This window comes from Toxorhynchites rutilus, chromosome 3, assembly GCF_029784135.1.
Source record: "Toxorhynchites rutilus septentrionalis strain SRP chromosome 3, ASM2978413v1, whole genome shotgun sequence".
Classification (NCBI taxonomy): Eukaryota; Metazoa; Arthropoda; class Insecta; order Diptera; family Culicidae; genus Toxorhynchites; species Toxorhynchites rutilus.
Window position 1 is genome coordinate 182,896,136 of NC_073746.1, and position 17,173 is coordinate 182,913,308.

At 39.9% G+C, this 17,173-nt stretch overlaps 1 protein-coding gene across 1 annotated transcript in view; it reads right to left on the reverse strand.

Annotated features, from left to right (window-relative positions):
* LOC129775271 (peptidylprolyl isomerase domain and WD repeat-containing protein 1) overlaps positions 1-16,592 on the reverse strand; it is a 78,930-nt gene extending 62,338 nt beyond the window's left edge. The window contains exons 1-9 of the mRNA XM_055779784.1: positions 16,347-16,592; positions 15,895-16,282; positions 15,599-15,831; positions 15,328-15,541; positions 15,074-15,266; positions 14,904-15,013; positions 704-822; positions 206-546; positions 1-144 (exon numbers count right to left, since the gene is read on the reverse strand). Coding sequence (XP_055635759.1) covers positions 1-144; positions 206-546; positions 704-822; positions 14,904-15,013; positions 15,074-15,266; positions 15,328-15,541; positions 15,599-15,831; positions 15,895-16,282; positions 16,347-16,458 — 1,854 coding nt within the window. The 5' untranslated portion in view covers positions 16,459-16,592. The remainder of the gene's footprint in view (positions 145-205; positions 547-703; positions 823-14,903; positions 15,014-15,073; positions 15,267-15,327; positions 15,542-15,598; positions 15,832-15,894; positions 16,283-16,346) is intronic.
* Positions 16,593-17,173: the final 581 nt, after the last annotated feature.

The following is a 17,173-nucleotide window of genomic DNA, read 5'->3' on the forward strand; positions in this document are numbered from 1 at the left end:
CTACGAGAGATTAATAGAAATTATCCGAATTTCATCATATGGTTTATCGGTTTTTGGATTGGTTTTGCTATTACAAATATTCTGTACTACTTCCATACCTTTATGGACACGTCCGAACACTGTATGTTTGTTGTCTAACCAGGGCTATGAAGTATGAAATGATTAACAAAAAATAAGATATTCTGATCTCATGATGGCAACTTACCGTTGGCAAAACTGTTACAAAAAACTGACTTCCATTTGTGTTTGGACCGGCATTCGCCATACTGACCGTGTACGGACGATCGTGTTTCAAAGTCGAACAAAATTCATCCTTGAACTCTCCTCCCCAGATAGACTGGCCACCCGTTCCAGTTCCGGTTGGATCCCCCGTTTGTATCATGAACCCCTTTATAACACGATGAAAGATATGTCCATTGTAGTAACCGTTTTTGCTGTGGACGCAGAAATTTTCAACCGATTTGGGACATTCCTTGCCGAATAATCGCATGTGGATGTCGCCCATGGTGGTGTGGATCACAGCATGATCGTATATCTTTTGGGAACCTAACAAAACATGCAAAAAGATCAATATATTGTGGACAATAATGTCTCCAAGATATTTCTGTTGATTGATACCTTCTCCTTTATTATGATTAGTGCAATGGGATTAAACGAAACCAGTTCAATGCGAGTTAAATCTTCGAAATATATTTGTATTTACCTTGTCCTTCAGTGACTGAGATAATATCTTCCTTCGAAGGCTTCTCATTGAAGACATCGCGATCAGCATCCTGCAGGTCGGATGGTAACCTTCGACTGTACAAATAAAATCGTTGCTTTCTGCGGTTAAAAAAGATAAATCAATGCACGAGAAATTGTTGGAAGCTTTTCAACAACAACAACAAAAACATCAACAAATCGCTTTCATTTCTTTCCGCCTTATTTTTCTGATTATGGTCGTTCAAACGTTTAGATAATTATATATTTCATCGCTAGTATACGGCTTATAGCTTTGCGCGTCGTTATTCGGTCGCCAAGTGCTGAATTATTAGTGATAAATATAGTTTCATCTTTACACGTCACCGCTATCATTGAACAATGGATCAGTCAATACATTCTCTCCAGCCACTCGTGCAATTTGTGTAGAAGAGATGACAAAAAAATGTGCTGCTTCCCACTGCAGCAAAATAACTTGTGCGAACTGCAGAAACCCTAGGGGGTCTTCGTAGCCACTTGGTTACGCGTTCGCTTACCAAGCGATCGATCGTGAGTTCAAACTCAGGGCCCTCAATTGACCATCTTTGTGTTGTTATAGAATAACTACGTCCACGCAACCATCATCAGCGATGGAAATCGATCCACGGTGGAACAAAGATCGATTCATCCATACAACTGCTCTGCTCTGCAAGAAACATCAGGCTGCTGTTCTATAAATAACTCAACAATGATCAATATCAACTGTCTCCGCTGTCCGGTCTGCTGAACAATGGAAGAACAGAAAGAATACCCTTACGCCTAAATGGCTACTACTGTGTAATTTACCATAATGTAATGGAACAGAAAACTTAACGCCTAAATGGCTACTACTAACTACTGTGTAATTCACAATTTATAGAAACATAAACATATGTACATGTACACGATTAAACCCGGCTCTGTTACAGCTAAATGGTAATGAGCCTAATAAATAAATGGGGTAAAAAAAACTGCAGAAACCCGTTTCACTTTTGGTGTGTGTGAGCGTCGCATTATACACTCTGTCCATCTTCTATAAGACCAGGTGATGATCTGGCTGCTTTGTAAACAGTGTAAACAAACAATGCTTCAACTTCTATTCTAGTGAATTGGTATTGGTGATTACCATACACTGCATGATTTTCACATGTGTGTGTGCGAGCGCTGAGCGTAAACCGAAGGTTTTATATTTTTCAAGTGTCAAGTGACCAGTTACATTTTTCCGTAGCTTTAGTTGTTTTGACCAATAAATCTGGAAAATGCCAAAGGGAAAAGTGCTCACGGAGAGAAAAGAAAGACAAATCAATGCTTTTCACCAAGAAAATGATTGGTCAATCCCATCTAGTAGTGCTCAATTATTTGACGAATCATCAAGGATACGGTAAGAAGGAAAGAGCTTCACGTAAATCGAAGCTTTCTGGTTAAAAAAGTTTTGGTAGAAAAATCCTCACATAAAGAGGGGTTGAAAGGTTAAAGACTTGAATCCTGTTGAAAATCTTAGGGGGATCCTTGTACGCAGAATCTACACTGAGGGAACACGGTACACCACGATTGAAGAACTCAAGGTCGCAATTTTGGAACACGGAAAAAAAAATCAAGAAAATCGTTCAGTAGTATTTGATAAATAGTATTTCTCGATATAACTCGCATTCGGTTAATAGACCAGTGGGTTCAACGACTAACGAGACCTTCCCTTGAGCATACGATTTATATGCTTTTACTGAGACCTGGCTCAACTGTCACACACTCTCCTCAATTTGGAAATGAGTATAAAGTTTTCCGTTCAGACCATTCAAACCTGACGAGCGTCAAAACTACTGGCTACAAATGCCGATTACTGCAATCCCCTGATTGCACTTGCCTGAACTTTTCGTTCCTGGGTTTACAACGTTTATCTGTGTCGTTTATATTCCTTCTAATCGCTATATTGGATAATCTTGTTCATCAAGAATTTCACTCATTCGCTATCCAACTCTTGACGAGTGAAGTTCAGTGTCGGTATTGTGCGTTGCCACTTTTGCTATTGTGCTATTGGTACGAGTGAATCGTGTACGAGTGAAGGTCATTGCTGTCCGCTTTCGACCTGACCTTTTGTTAAGTGGAACGAAGGAACAAAGGAACCAGCGCTCTTGCAGCGAGCCGGATTGCGGCTGTTGAACTGATTCGGCATAACGGGATCGACATCGCGTGACTGTCGCAAACGGGATTCATCACCACGTGGCTCCGTAAGCTATTCTTGCGCTATTGTGTTGTCTCCGTAGCGCGTAGCCTCTGTCTCTCCCTGATTAGGGCAGTAGAGCGCATTATTGGAACATCTTTTATATTAAGGTACACATATTTATTATTAATATTATTATTCAATTCATTTGTTCATTGTTTAATATTATTATCAATTATTATCATATTTTTTTTTTGCTATTTTTTTTTGAGATTATTGTTAAAATCAATAATAAATTAAAAATAAGACAGAAATCTTTGTAAAATGGAGTATAGTTGAGGATCTCCAGAGATGGAGATCTCCGATAATGAATCTCATACAAGATCTGGGAAAAAACATAAACGAGTCCCTCATAAGGAAGATAATTCTTCTGGGGACGAATCCGCTCATCCTACCAAGCCCCCCTCTAAGAAAATTACAAGCCTCCCTTCTCAACCCACTGTTACTTCCACTCCCCCTCTCCCATCATCGATTTCGCTTCCCCCTTCTGATGCTTCCGATCCAACCCAATCCTCGTCCTCGTCCTCATCCTCATCCTCGTCCTCGTCCTCGTCCTCGTCCTCGTCCTCGTCTTCCCCCTCTGTTGTCTCCGCTCCACGTGTCAGAGTTTATCCAGAAGATGCACCTGGAACTGGCCCTTGGGTTGTTTTCCTCCGGCCAAAACCGAAAGAAAAAAACCTTAACGTGATTCAGATCATGAAAGATCTGGCCAGATACACTTCTGTATCTGAAATTCGCAGGGTTAGACCGAACAAATTGCGAGTTGTCGTGAATGAACGGAAACACGCAAACGAGATTGTTGCTGATCAACATTTCACTCTCGAATATCGAACATTTATACCCTCCCATAACGTAGAAATTGAGGGGGTGATGACTGAAACGGGTCTGACGAGCGAAGAAATAAAAGCAGAAGGAAAAGGCAAGTTTCTAGAAGCTCCCCTCAATGGAAGTGAAACTCTTGGACTGTCGCCAACTCGGGAAACTTTCCCATGATGGGGACCAAACTAAATTTACGCCGTCCGACTCGTTTCGAGTCACCTTTGCTGGTGCCGCCCTCCCTGACTACGTTATGGTGGACAAATTGAGACTACCTGTGCGACTCTTCGTGCCAAAGCCCATGACTTGCAACAAATGCAAGTCAGTTGGTCACACTTCGGATTATTGTGCCAACAAGGAGCGCTGTGCCACTTGCGGAGAGCAACATGAGGGGAAATCCTGCAGTGCGACTGAGCATAAATGTCCATATTGCGGGGGATCCCCACACGAGCTCTCAGTTTGTGAAAATTACAAGAGTCGCTGGGAGAAACAGAAGCGCTCTTTAAAGGAACGCTCGAAGCGCACATTTGCGGAAATTTTGAAGGGCGCTTCGCCACTGACCCAACAACAACAACAACCAATCTCAACACACAATACCTTTTCCACGTTGCCAGTTGATGAAATGGAAGCGGACACAGCTAGCGGGGGCACACCGTTTATTTTCAAAGGGAATCCCCGGCGCAAAAATGTGACCACTCCCAAAGTTCAAGAACAAGTCCCCACGGTTATATCCTCTGTTAGCTTGCCTAAAAAATCGAGTGCAGCGGACAAGCAAAACCAGGTTCCTCCTGGCTTCTGTGGGAATATTTCATCTTCGAACGACCCAGCACTCGAGGGGACATCAAAAACCCCAACTGTCCCTATTTTTCCGTCCAGTTCAACTTCCCAATCGGGATTTATAAAGTTGTCTGACCTTTTGGATCAAATCTTCAAGTGTTTTAATGTTTCCGACTCCATCAGAACCATTGTCATCTCAATGCTTCCAGTATTAAAGACAATTTTGCAACAATTGATGCAAACATGGCCCCTCCTTGCAATGATTATCTCTCTTGATGTCTAATTCAAATAGAGAGGTCGGAGATATCACTGTTTTACAGTGGAATTGTCGTAGTCTTATCCCTAAATTGGATACATTCAAATTTTTAATTCATAACTTCAATTGTGATGTTTTTGCTCTGTCCGAAACTTGGCTTTCTTCGCGAGATGATATCTCTTTCCACGATTTTAATATTATACGCTTGGACCGTGATGATAGATACGGAGGGGTGCTTTTGGGGATCAATAAGTGCCACTCATTTTTTTAGAATTGACCTTCCACCTATTGGAGGGATCGAAGCTGTTGCTTGTCATGCAAACATCAGAGGCAAAGACCTCTGTATTGTCAGCTTGTATTGGCCTCCGAGAGCTGCGGTTAGCCGCAAACAACTTGATGACATGTGCTCACTCCTTCCTGAGCCACGATTGATCTTGGGAGACTTCAACTCTCACGGAACTGCCTGGGGGGAACAGTACGACGACAATCGTTCATTGTTGATATATGACCTTTGTAACAGCTTCAATATGACCGTTTTGAACACTGGGGAAACAACACGTGTACCTAAACCTCCTGCTAACCCAAGTGCTCTTGACCTCTCGCTTTGCTCGAATTCACTATCGTTAGATTGCAAGTGGAATGTAATCCAGGACCCCAACGGTAGAGATCACTTGCCAATCAAAAAGTCCCATCACCATTGGGTCGAATTCTTCTGAATCTATAAACATGGCATATGACCTCACAAGACACATTGACTGGAAAAAATATGCGGACGCGATTGCTCTAGCCATCAATTCCAGAGATGGTTTACCTCCATTGGAGGAGTATAACTTCCTTTCTCGTTTGATCTATGACAGCGCGGTTCGCGCTCAAACGAAACCCATCCCAGGTTCCACCATTTCCCGAAGGCCTCCCAATCTATGGTGGGATAGCCAATGTTCCAAGCTTTATGTAGAAAAATCGAATGCATTTAAAGCTTTTCGGAAACGTGGAACCCCTGAAAATTTTCAAACGTATTTAGCCCTTGAAGATCAATTCTTCTTCTTTCTTTGTTTTTAAGAGGCTTTAAACTTTGCAGTTCATTCGCCTCTAAAGATCAATTTAAAAACTTAATCAAAGGGAAAAAACGTGCTTATTGACGAAATTTCGTGAGAGGTTTGTCACGAGAAACGTCAATGAAAAAATTATGGAAAGTGGCTCGAAACATGAGAAATCACTCTTCAACGAATGAAAGCGAAGAATATTCACATCGATGGATTTTTAATTTTGCACGGAAGGTTTGTCCTTATTCCGCTCCTGTGCAAAAAATTGTTCGAGATATACCACAAGGTAGGTGCGATCTTGATTCCGAGTTTTCGATGGTAGAATTCTCTCTTGCTCTGCTTTCATGTAACAATTCTGTTCCGGGATCGGATAGAATTAAGTTCAACTTGCTGAAAAATCTCCCTGATGTGGCGAAACATCGCTTGTTGAATTTATTCAATCGGTTTCTGGAGAATAATATTGTTCCAGATGATTGGAGACAAGTACGAGTTATAGCTATTCAAAAACCCGGAAAACCCGCGTCCGACTTCAATTCGTACCGCCCAATAGCAATGCTGTCTAGTATACGGAAATTGTTGGAGAAAATGATCTTGTTTCGCCTTGATCGATGGGTTGAAACGAATGGCATACTCTCAGATACACAATATGGGTTCCGCAGGGGCAAGGGGACGAATGATTGTCTTGCGTTGCTTTCTTCAGAAATTCAAATGGCTTACGCCGGAAAAAAACAAATGGCTTCAGTATTCTTGGACATAAAGGGGGCCTTTGATTCTGTTTCAATAAAGGTTTTGTCAGACAAATTACACTCTCGGGGTCTGCCGCCTCTATTGAATAATATGTTATATAACTTGTTTTGTGAGAAACATTTGAACTTTTCTCATGGAGATTCGGCAGTAAGTCGGGTCTCTTACATGGGCCTCCCCCAGGGCTCATGTTTAAGCCCCCTTTTGTACAACTTCTATGTAAGCGACATCGACAATTACACAAAATTGCAGCCTAAGACAACTTGCAGATGATGGAGTGGTGTCTGTCGTAGGATCAAACGAATCCGACCTGCAAGGACCCTTACAAGATACTATGAACAATTTTTCAACCTGGGCCATTGGGCTAGGGATCGAATTCTCCACGGAGAAAACAGAGATGGTGGTTTTTTTCTAGGAAGCATAGACCAGCAAAACCAAAGCTTCAACTTTTGGGTAAACCGATCACTCATGCTATGTCATTCAAGTATCTTGGGGTCTGGTTCGACTCCAAATGTACTTGGGGGGCCCATATTAGGTATCTGAGTAAAAAATGCCAACAAAGAATAAACTTTCTCCGTACAATTACCGGCACCTGGTGGGGAGCCCATCCCGAAGATCTTATAATGTTGTATCGAACAACTATTCTCTCAGTGATGGAGTATGGCAGTTTCTGTTTTCAATCAGCTGCCAAAACACACCTCATTAAACTCGAGCGAATTCAGTATCTTTGTCTCCGTATCGCGTTGGGATGTATGCCCTCAACGCATACCATGAGTCTCGAGGTTTTGGCAGGCCTACTCCCACTAAAAGATCGCTTCAATTTATTATCTCTTCGGTTCTTCATCCGGTGTAAGGTTATGAACACATTGGTGATCGGAAATTTTGAGCAGCTGACCGAGCTAAATTTTCACTCCGGATTCATGAGTTCATATCATGAATTCATCTCCATGCAGGTTGATCCTTCTTCGTATATTCCCAACCGTGTTTGTTTCCCTGACTACATCAATTCCTCTGTGCATTTTGATCTGTCCATGAAGCCAGATATCCATGGATATTCAGATTACCAACGCTCGAGGATCGCTCCAACGATCTTCGATGAAAAGTATGGGGGTATCAATTGTGATAATATGTATTTTACTGATGGGTCCACTATAAACGAGTCCACAGGATTTGGAGTGTTCAACGAATTTTTTAGCACCTCACACAGTTTTCAGAATCCTTGCTCAGTGTATATTGCTGAATTGGCAGCAATTCATTGGGCGCTGGACAGCGTCGCCTCACGACCTGTTGAACACTATTACATTGTAACGGATAGTCTTAGCTCTGTCGAAGCTATCCGTTCAGTGAGGCCGGAAAAGCACTCGCCGTACTTCCTTGAAAGAATACGAGAAATTTTGAGTGCTTTATCCAGACGCTGTTATGTCATTACCTTTATCTGGGTCCCTTCACATTGCTCCATTCCGGGTAATGAGAGGGCTGACTCATTAGCAAAGGTAGGTGCAATTGAAGGCGATATTTATCAGCGTCAAATCGCCTTCAATGAATTTTATTCTTTAGTCCGCAAAAATACCATCGCTAACTGGCAACGCAAGTGGAATGAAGATGAATTGGGCCGGTGGTTTCACTCGATTATCCCTAAGGTTAGCCTCAAACCGTGGTTCAAAAGTCTAGACTTGAGTCGGGACTTTATTCGCACCTTCTCCCGACTCATGTCCAATCACTGTTCGTTAGATGCACTACTCTTTCGTTTCAATCTTGCCAGCAGCAATCTCTGCGTTTGTGGCCAAGGTTATCACGACATCGAGCACATTGTTTGGTCGTGCGAGGTGTATCTGGTCGCCAGATCGAATTTAAAAAACTCCCTTCGGGCCCGAGGAAGACAGCCCAATGTGCCGGTGAGAGATGTGTTGGCTCGGTTAGACCTTGATTACATGTCCCATATATATATTTTCCTTAAAGCTATAGATCTTCGTGTGTGATTGTCCCTACATCCTTATACCCTCCTTTCCTTCCTTTGCGGGTAATTCGTCCCCTTGCTATAAATAGTAGAATAAGTTGAAATGTAAATACACTATAGATATACGAATAGATTTATGAAATGAGTGTTCATCAACATTGTTACAATTTCCTTATATCCCATCCTTCTCCTAAAAATATGTCACCCTCCTAAACTCGAGTACACCGCGAGTAATCGGTTTTCCACCTTACTAACCATAGATGTAAGAAAATTGTTTATATATATATATATATATATATATATAGTTTTAAAATTATATTTAAGAATTCGGCTCCTTTAAACTTAAGTAACTAAGCCTGTAAAAATAAACGAATTAATAAAAAAAAAAAGAATTTCACTCCTTGTCAATACATCCCGGTCTCAGAAGCTTCAGGAAAACGATCTTCATGGAAATGAACCTGTTCTTATATTTTGTAGATTGGGATAACATGTTGCAGGATTTAAATGTCGACTCAGCGGTCGAGATTTTCACCACCGTGGTTTCCTATGCCATCAATCAGTTCACTCCCAAAATGCACTATGGTCCAGGAGGTGCATTTAAGTGGAAATTAGCATCTAGAGCTTGACAGTGATTCTCTAGACAAAAACTGTCTTCGACAAAGTTGTAACATATAATAGAGCGCTCATTTTTATGTTATCAAAAATAGGGTGACCAAAATTTACGATGAAATAAAAAATCTAACTTTCTTATTTTTATAGATAGAGGTAAACATAGTTCGACAATATTGTAGCCCTGGTTATTTTAAGTAACTTTGTGGAACAATATTTCTTTTTATCTCTTCAAATAACCGATATAGCGCTTTTCCTCTAGGCTGAGTTAGGGTTACCATGAAAAAAAAAGGTTTTTTTACTCTAACTTTTATATGCAAAATCCTACATCAAAACTGTCTTCGAATGACTGTAAGAGCTTTCCAATCCACGCATTTTACGGTGCATAACTTGTATGTATCTTAATTCTACTCAAAGTTATTGATGTTTTTTCCCCGAAAACACGACCTTTTCATTTGCTTGTCGTTCTTTTTGGGGCAAACATAAAAAAAAATTGATGGCATTTTAAAGAGCACATTTGACTCTACATAAGGTGAAACTTTCAAAAGAGTGTTACTTTTTGTATTTCAGTAAATTAAATTTGAAATTATAAGTTTTTGCATATAAAGGAACAAGTTGCAATTTTTGAATGCATATAGTAAGCGTAGACTTTAAAGCAGCATCACTTTAGTTCAGTCTTATAGCCACTCAACATGGAGATTCAAAGAAGACACATTGTTGATTTCCTTTTTCGGTGTGCGAAATATAGAATACGTTATACAATTATTACGAGAAAAATTTCTGACTATTTTCTTTTTATACAATAAATTATATTTATTGTATAAAAAGAAAAGCGGGGACCGACAAATTCTCAAATGCTTCCTGAATGGAAACCGTATAAAGAACAACTCCGGGCTCCACGTGTTATTTTTTAGTAATGTATTGACATATTTTACTGGCGATGAGTTGATTGATGACATTATTTTACCAAACTTTTGTTGTTCCTATTGTTTTATTCAAATTTATTTTTATAATCTTCCGTATATACACATTAACCTATTTTAGTTGTTATAATGGAAATTAAATTCATAGTAATAATTAAAAATCATACAAATAAAAAAACTACAAAATCAAATGCATAGCATTTTCCGGAATCAGAAGATCGGAATACTCTGGTGTTTGTCTATTACTAAGAGATAATACTGGATCCGACGTCAAGAGGAGCCTCTTGAAGACGTCCTCCAAGTTTACTTCTCTGTTGAATTTCCTGACGTGTCGCTCTCTGAACTGGCGGATGCTTTTATTACGGGATTCAGCAGCTTCTTCGGAAAACATACCGATTGGAAGTAGCGCATGTTTAGCGCATGTACATACACTTGATAAGCATGCACATCGATTTGCGCCTTACAATTGATTAATGTCAAAATTACATAAAATTTCTCCAATAACTTCTTATCCAACCCCGTAATTTCCGCAACCGCTTCTCTATTCTCGAAAAATCGACGAACAACGTTGCCGCAATTCGAGTTTCCTCCTCCTGGGCGTCTTCTTCTTGGATGGCGTTAACGTTCCCTGTGAAACTTTTGCCGTCTCAACGTATGCATTAACTAGCGTCATTTGTTAATACTTAGTTGAGATTTCTTAAGCCAAATAACACGCCTTGAATGTATTCCGAGGGGCAAATTCGTGAATACGCGTGACCACAGTGCAAGTCGTAGGAAATTTCTTTGACGAAAAATCCCCCGGCCAGAACGGGAATCGAACCCGAACACCCGGCATGATAATGTGAGACGCTAACCACTCGGCCACGGGTGTACTATACCTCCTGGGCGTGGTTCATTTATATATAATCCCAACTGCTCCTTCAATTCTTTGCAAACGGTTTCTTCCCGTTCTTTGGCAATTTGATTTGTTTTGGGCACTTTCCAAGCTGGCTCCTCCATGGTCAAACGGGAAGAAATCTTAATAAAGATTTCCATAGTTCGAATAATTGCGTGAAGCGGTGAAATTCCATACTGGTATTTTTCTGGATCGTCTGTATCTGTATCTGTATCTTTAGAACGTCTATTTTTCTTATTAGGCGTTTTCACCAAATTTTCTACAACCATAGCCGAATGACGGGACCAACCAACCCTGATACTGGGAGCTGTTGCAAAGCCCAGTTCTTCAGCAGATTTTTTTTCTGTAATCTCCCGAATACGGTTACGCTTCATCCTTTGACTCAGCTCAGAGAAACATTTCCTTTCTTGCCTTCTTGCAGTATTAGAAAGGTATTTTTTGAGAAAACCAAGACTTCTTCGAGCCACGTGGCATTTTGCCGTTCAAATCGGGAGCGTGTACGAGCACATTTCGACCACTGTGTTGAGAATTTTAACTTCTCAAATTTCAGACACTTTCTGGCACTCAAAACACATATATCTAGGCATTTTTCTCGTAATAATTGTATAACGTCTTCTATATTTCGTCCACCGAAAAAGGAAATCAACAATGTGTCTTATTTGAACCTCCATGTTGAGTGGCTATAAGACTGAACTAAAGTGATGCTGCTTCAAAGTCTACGCTTACTATATGCATTCAAAAATTGCAACTTGTTCCATTATATGCAAAAACTTATAATTTCAAATTTAATTTACTCAAATACAAAAAAATAACACTTTTTTGAAAGTTTCACCTTATGTAGAGTCAAATGTGCTCTTTAAAATGCCATCAATATTTGTTTATTATGTTTGCCCCAAAAAAAACGACAAGCAAATGAAAAGGTCGTGTTTTCGGGGAAAAAACATCAATAACTTTGAGTAGAATTAAGATACATACAAGTTATGCACCGTAAAATGCGTGGATCGAAGACAGTTTTGATGTAGGATTTTACATATAAAAGTTAGAGCAAAAAAAAACTTTTTTTTCATGGTAACCCTAACTCAACCTAGAGAAAAAACGCTGTATCGGTTATTTGAAGAGATAAAAGGAAATATTGTTCCACAAAGTTACTTAAAATAACCAGGGCTACAATATTGTCGACCTATGTTTACCTCTATCTATGAAAATAAGAAAGTTAGATTTTTTATTTCATCGTAAATTTTGGTCACCCTATTTTTGATAACATAAAAATGAGCGCTCTATTATATGTTACAACTTTGTCGAAGACAGTTTTTGTCTAGAGAATCACTGTCGAGCTCTAGATGCTAATTTCCACTTAAATGCACCTCCTGGACCATAGTGAAATGGTATGTAAGGTCAATGCTTACCCACCATGATCCAACAAAACACACAAGCGGCTAAAGTCGATTAAGAGATCGGCGCTTAAGAAACTTTCCAAAGACCGCAACTCCTACACTAGCGCGTACTACCTTGCCTGCAATAACAGATACAAACGTAGGAACAAGCAATTGTTCCACACTTATCTGAATAGAATTCAATTTAGTTTGAAAATAAATCCCAAGAGGTTTTGGGGTTATATAGATGAACAGCAGAAGGAAGTAGGATTGCCCTCAACCATGAAGCTAGATAACAAAGAAACATCATCTCTCCCTACTATCAGTGATCTTTTTAAGGAACGTTTCTCAGTAGTTTTCACCGAAGAAACACTTAACCCAATTCAGATCAGTAATGTTCCATATAACGTACCACAACGCCCAGCCATCGACCCTCATCCACTGATCACTCATAACTTCGTGGAAACAGCATGCACGCGTTTGAAAGGTTCATCAAATCCTGGTCCCGACGGAATACCATCAATTATTCGGAAAAAGGGCAGTATGGCTATCTCTAAGCCCCAAGCTACAATTTTCTATCGTACTCTGAAATCTGGATCATTTCCTATATACTGGAAGAAATCGTTCGTCTTTCCAGTGTTCAAAAAAGGCGATAAAAGGGAAGTTTCAAACTACAGGGGAATTGTCTCATTACGCGCCTTTTCTAAACGTTTCGAGCTGATTGTTCTCGACTCTCTCAAGCACCATTGTTCCAACCACGTTTGCCCTACCCAACACGGATTCATGCCGAAAAGATCAACAAGCACCAATCTTATCAGCTATACGTCTTTCATCATCAGAGCTATAGAAGCTCATAAGCAGATAGACGCAATCTACACGGATTTTTCAGCACGATATTCGATAAAATTAATTTTGAAATACTAATAGCAAAACTTGAACGTCTTGGTTTCTCTGGTACGCTACCAAGTTGGGTAAATTCTTATCTTGTTGGTCGTTCAATGGCAGTTAAAGTAGGTGATATTATATCTGAACCTTTCTACGTTACTTCCGGTGTTCCACAGGGTAGTTACATTGGACCCTTCTTATTTCTGCTGTATTACACATTACATTTCAGATTTGAAAATGTTTGCCGAGAATCGCAAATTTTAACGTATCCAATAAAGTTTTTGTGAAAATTTTTGCTAACCATTTTCATCTTCAAAGCGAAGCAAATGTGCAATATTCCCTCGCACAAATTAGGCATATGGAGGTTTGAGGGTGCAATAAATGGTGGTTAGACACTACACCCTCCTCTCTAAGGGGAGGGGGGGTGGTTTGTTCTGGCATACAAATGAAACACAAATTTCTGCATTACTCGAGAATTAATCAAGCAAATGAAACCAAATCTGATATGTGGTGGTTTTAGGGGTCACGAAACTATGGTGAATAGACACTCCACCCCTGTCCCTGAGTGGTTCAACACTCCTCCCACCTTTCACAAATTTCTGCATAACTCGAGAACTAATCAAGCAAATGGAGCCAAATTTGGGATGTGAGGGTTTTCAGGTACGAGAAATGTTTCTATGATGGTATGACACCACTTCCTCCTCTGGAAAGGAGTGGAGGTCCCATAAAAATAATGCACATATTTCAACCAAACATATTCCAACTAAACATGACAATTGAAAATATTCGGGAAACTCTGAAGAAAATGAGAAAATTAGAAAAATTTAATTCCATATTGACAAGCGTTGTTAGTCCATTTGATTTTCGCGGTAACGAAATTGATCTTCGTTCGAAAGTGGAAATGGATTTAAATGTGATAACTCGCACTCCTATATCGTCTTCTATCTATATAAATAAAAATGGATTAGCGAATGTGTTGATAAGAGCAAAATTCGAGAAAGGAATTGTCCGATTTAGGGCTGTCTTCATTCTATCATATTTTCTGTATCAAACATTTATTCCATGAAACGGAGAAAAATGTTATTTGCAAGTGGATGAAAATCTTGCACGAGAATTGTGTCTGAAAATAATCCGATATTATAATGCCGAGTTTTGGTAGAAGTACTGAATTTTATAGTAAAAAATAATTTTGAAGGGTAGATTAGAAGATCAATCAATGAACAGTTCTGCGATTGGACCCATGAACGCGCGCTTAGTGAGGAAACGTGCATGTGATAACGAAAAATATATTTTGGGTGGGACGAAGATTGCCAGGTCAGCTATTCAACATAAATATTCCTCGTCGTACTCTGAGAACCCATGACTTCCTCCGAATTCGTACATTTCGTACCAATCATGGCTATAATGAGCCTATTAGTAGTATGTGTCGTGTGTTCAACCGTTGCTTTCATATTTTTGACTATCACTTGTCTCGTCACGTCAATAAGAGTAGGTTCCATGGGGTGCTTGGACATACTACCCTAGTTTTAAGTTAGAATAAGTCGTATTTTTGTTAGGATTAAGATTGTGTCATTTGGACTGTATTGACTGTTGACGCAAAAGATGAGCAGGTTTTTTGCCCATTTTAGAAAAAAGCTACAAGCACACTAAAATGGGCTCCAAATCCAAATAAACAAATAAATGTACTCACTTGTACGCAGTGCAAAATAACGTTGGATCATTCATCACCGATTGCATGGTAGGATTATCGGATGCTTCCTGCTCGAGCGTTATCGCTGCTTTGGAGTTTCTAACCCGTCCCTGCGTATTTTGGAATTTCGACATATAACGATAACAATTGTAATGCTAACAGTCACGTACCTGAAACAACGCTATATGCAAAGGGCGCAAATTGTCATTCTTTCCAATAATGTTCAAACATTTATTCGTTTCAATGTTCACAAGCTTAATGCCCAACATTGTTGAATACAAGATGAAGTGCCCACTATAGTCGAATGTTATATTTATCAGACTAAACGAATCCGACTTCTCCAAATCCCTTTCATTTGCCATCCTGAAAAAAGCAAAACTCGAACACTTATTCAGAAACGAAAAATAATCCTACAAGGAAGCACCTTCGACCGAATTCCATATTCGATAAAGCCTGGGATAGCTGCTGACTTTCGCTATATCGAGCTAAACTCTCGTCGTACACCCGAAGCAGCTTTCCACTAAGCAATCCGAAAACTCGAATCTTCCTATCAGTCGACACGGTGGCGAATTTTTTGCCATCTTGCGAAAATGCCATCGATGAGACGATTGTTTTATTTTTTGCAAACTCGTACAAACCTTAAAATTAAGCACGGTAATTGCAGGCAATTCCCAGGGCTAACCGAAACAACTTACTTGTGTCAAGCTTGGATTCGAAGTGAACCAGTTTCGACGGAAATTTGAAATCATGCCGCGCACCCAACCAATATTCCAAAATGCCAGCTTTATCGATCGAAACGGTTAGTTCATACACGGGATTGTATTTCAACATAATCACTGGCTTTGTGTGAAGCTTTTCGAGTACGTGTAGTGGGGTGTTGTCCGCCTTCCCGTCGTAAATGTAGATTTTGGTTGAATCTTGGTCAGTTCTTCCGAATGAAACATGAAATATTAGAACTTTATAACGTATAGTAACAGTGATCATTGCTTACACCGCCAAATAGGCTATGGCATCGCCCGTGTTGTGTATCCATTCCGCTCTGTACGGGACGTAATCCAGCTTCAGCATGTTGATCACATCAAAGTTGATAACATCGAACACCTTGATGTTCTTGTCGACCGACACCGTGCAGAGATACGTACCGCTGAAATTAACCGCCATCGAGTTTACCGGAGCTAGATGACTCCGGAAATGCTTAACGAACTCGATGCCTTGCTCCATCTTCTTCCAGAACTTCACGTGTCCATCGACACTTGCCGTCACAACGAAGTCGGTCCGCGTCACTACCAAATGGGAGATAGTGTCCCGATGCATGAATGATTTCTCGTAACAGTCCGTATTTGGCAAGTTATCCAGATACAGTTTTTCATGTTCGAGAACTTAGAATTGAAGAAATGTTGTGGCATTGAAATAGCAATTTCTTATGCAGAATTGTATACAAACCTTTGCGCTTTTTTGGTGGAGCTGCGGCCGACGGCAGGGGGCCAATCCATTCGTCTTCCTCTTCATCGTCATCCTGATGCCGTTTCAGCGTAGATTCTTGTGAATCGCTCATTACGTTTGCGAAATATTTTCAATGTGGGAAATTAAAATTAGTTACAATTAATTACTCGATGAAAACAGTGATAGTAAACAAAAACTGTTTATATTCAATGCAGGGATGCCAGTGAAGTCGTTTCAAAGCATTTATAAAATCTTTTGCACACGAAGTGCCATCTCAATTGGCGATCTAACGTACAAATCTACACCTAAGCGGCGCTGCGGTGAAAGTGATGATGGTTTTAAATTTTGTCATGTGAGCTTATGGAAGGTTTGTAGTTCTTTCCATGAATTACAATGTTATAATCATAAAAGATTATTTGATTGCGATAAGTTTGTAAGAGATTTAATTCTGCGCAATTTTATATATAACGTGTTATTTACCTCTTTCAGTAGTGAAAACTATAAAAATGTTGACAATGGTTGAATTAAAGAAGGAAATTCGAGAGCACAACCAAACACAAGTAGAAAAATGCACGATCCCTGCATGTGAGAACTACCTTGGAAAGCCCGGAAGTAAAATATACGTGATTTGTTTTTGAGTTTTAGGTTACATTAGCATAATTTTCTTAGTTCAAAAACAAAATCCAGATGTCTCATCGATCGTTTACGTTTTGCGTTAGATCGCCAATTGAAATCGATATCATATCAAATTGGCTGATATCATTGATTATGTAGGGGCCGATACGAGAAGGATTTGCAGTATTTTAGCGCAGATCACCCTATTCATC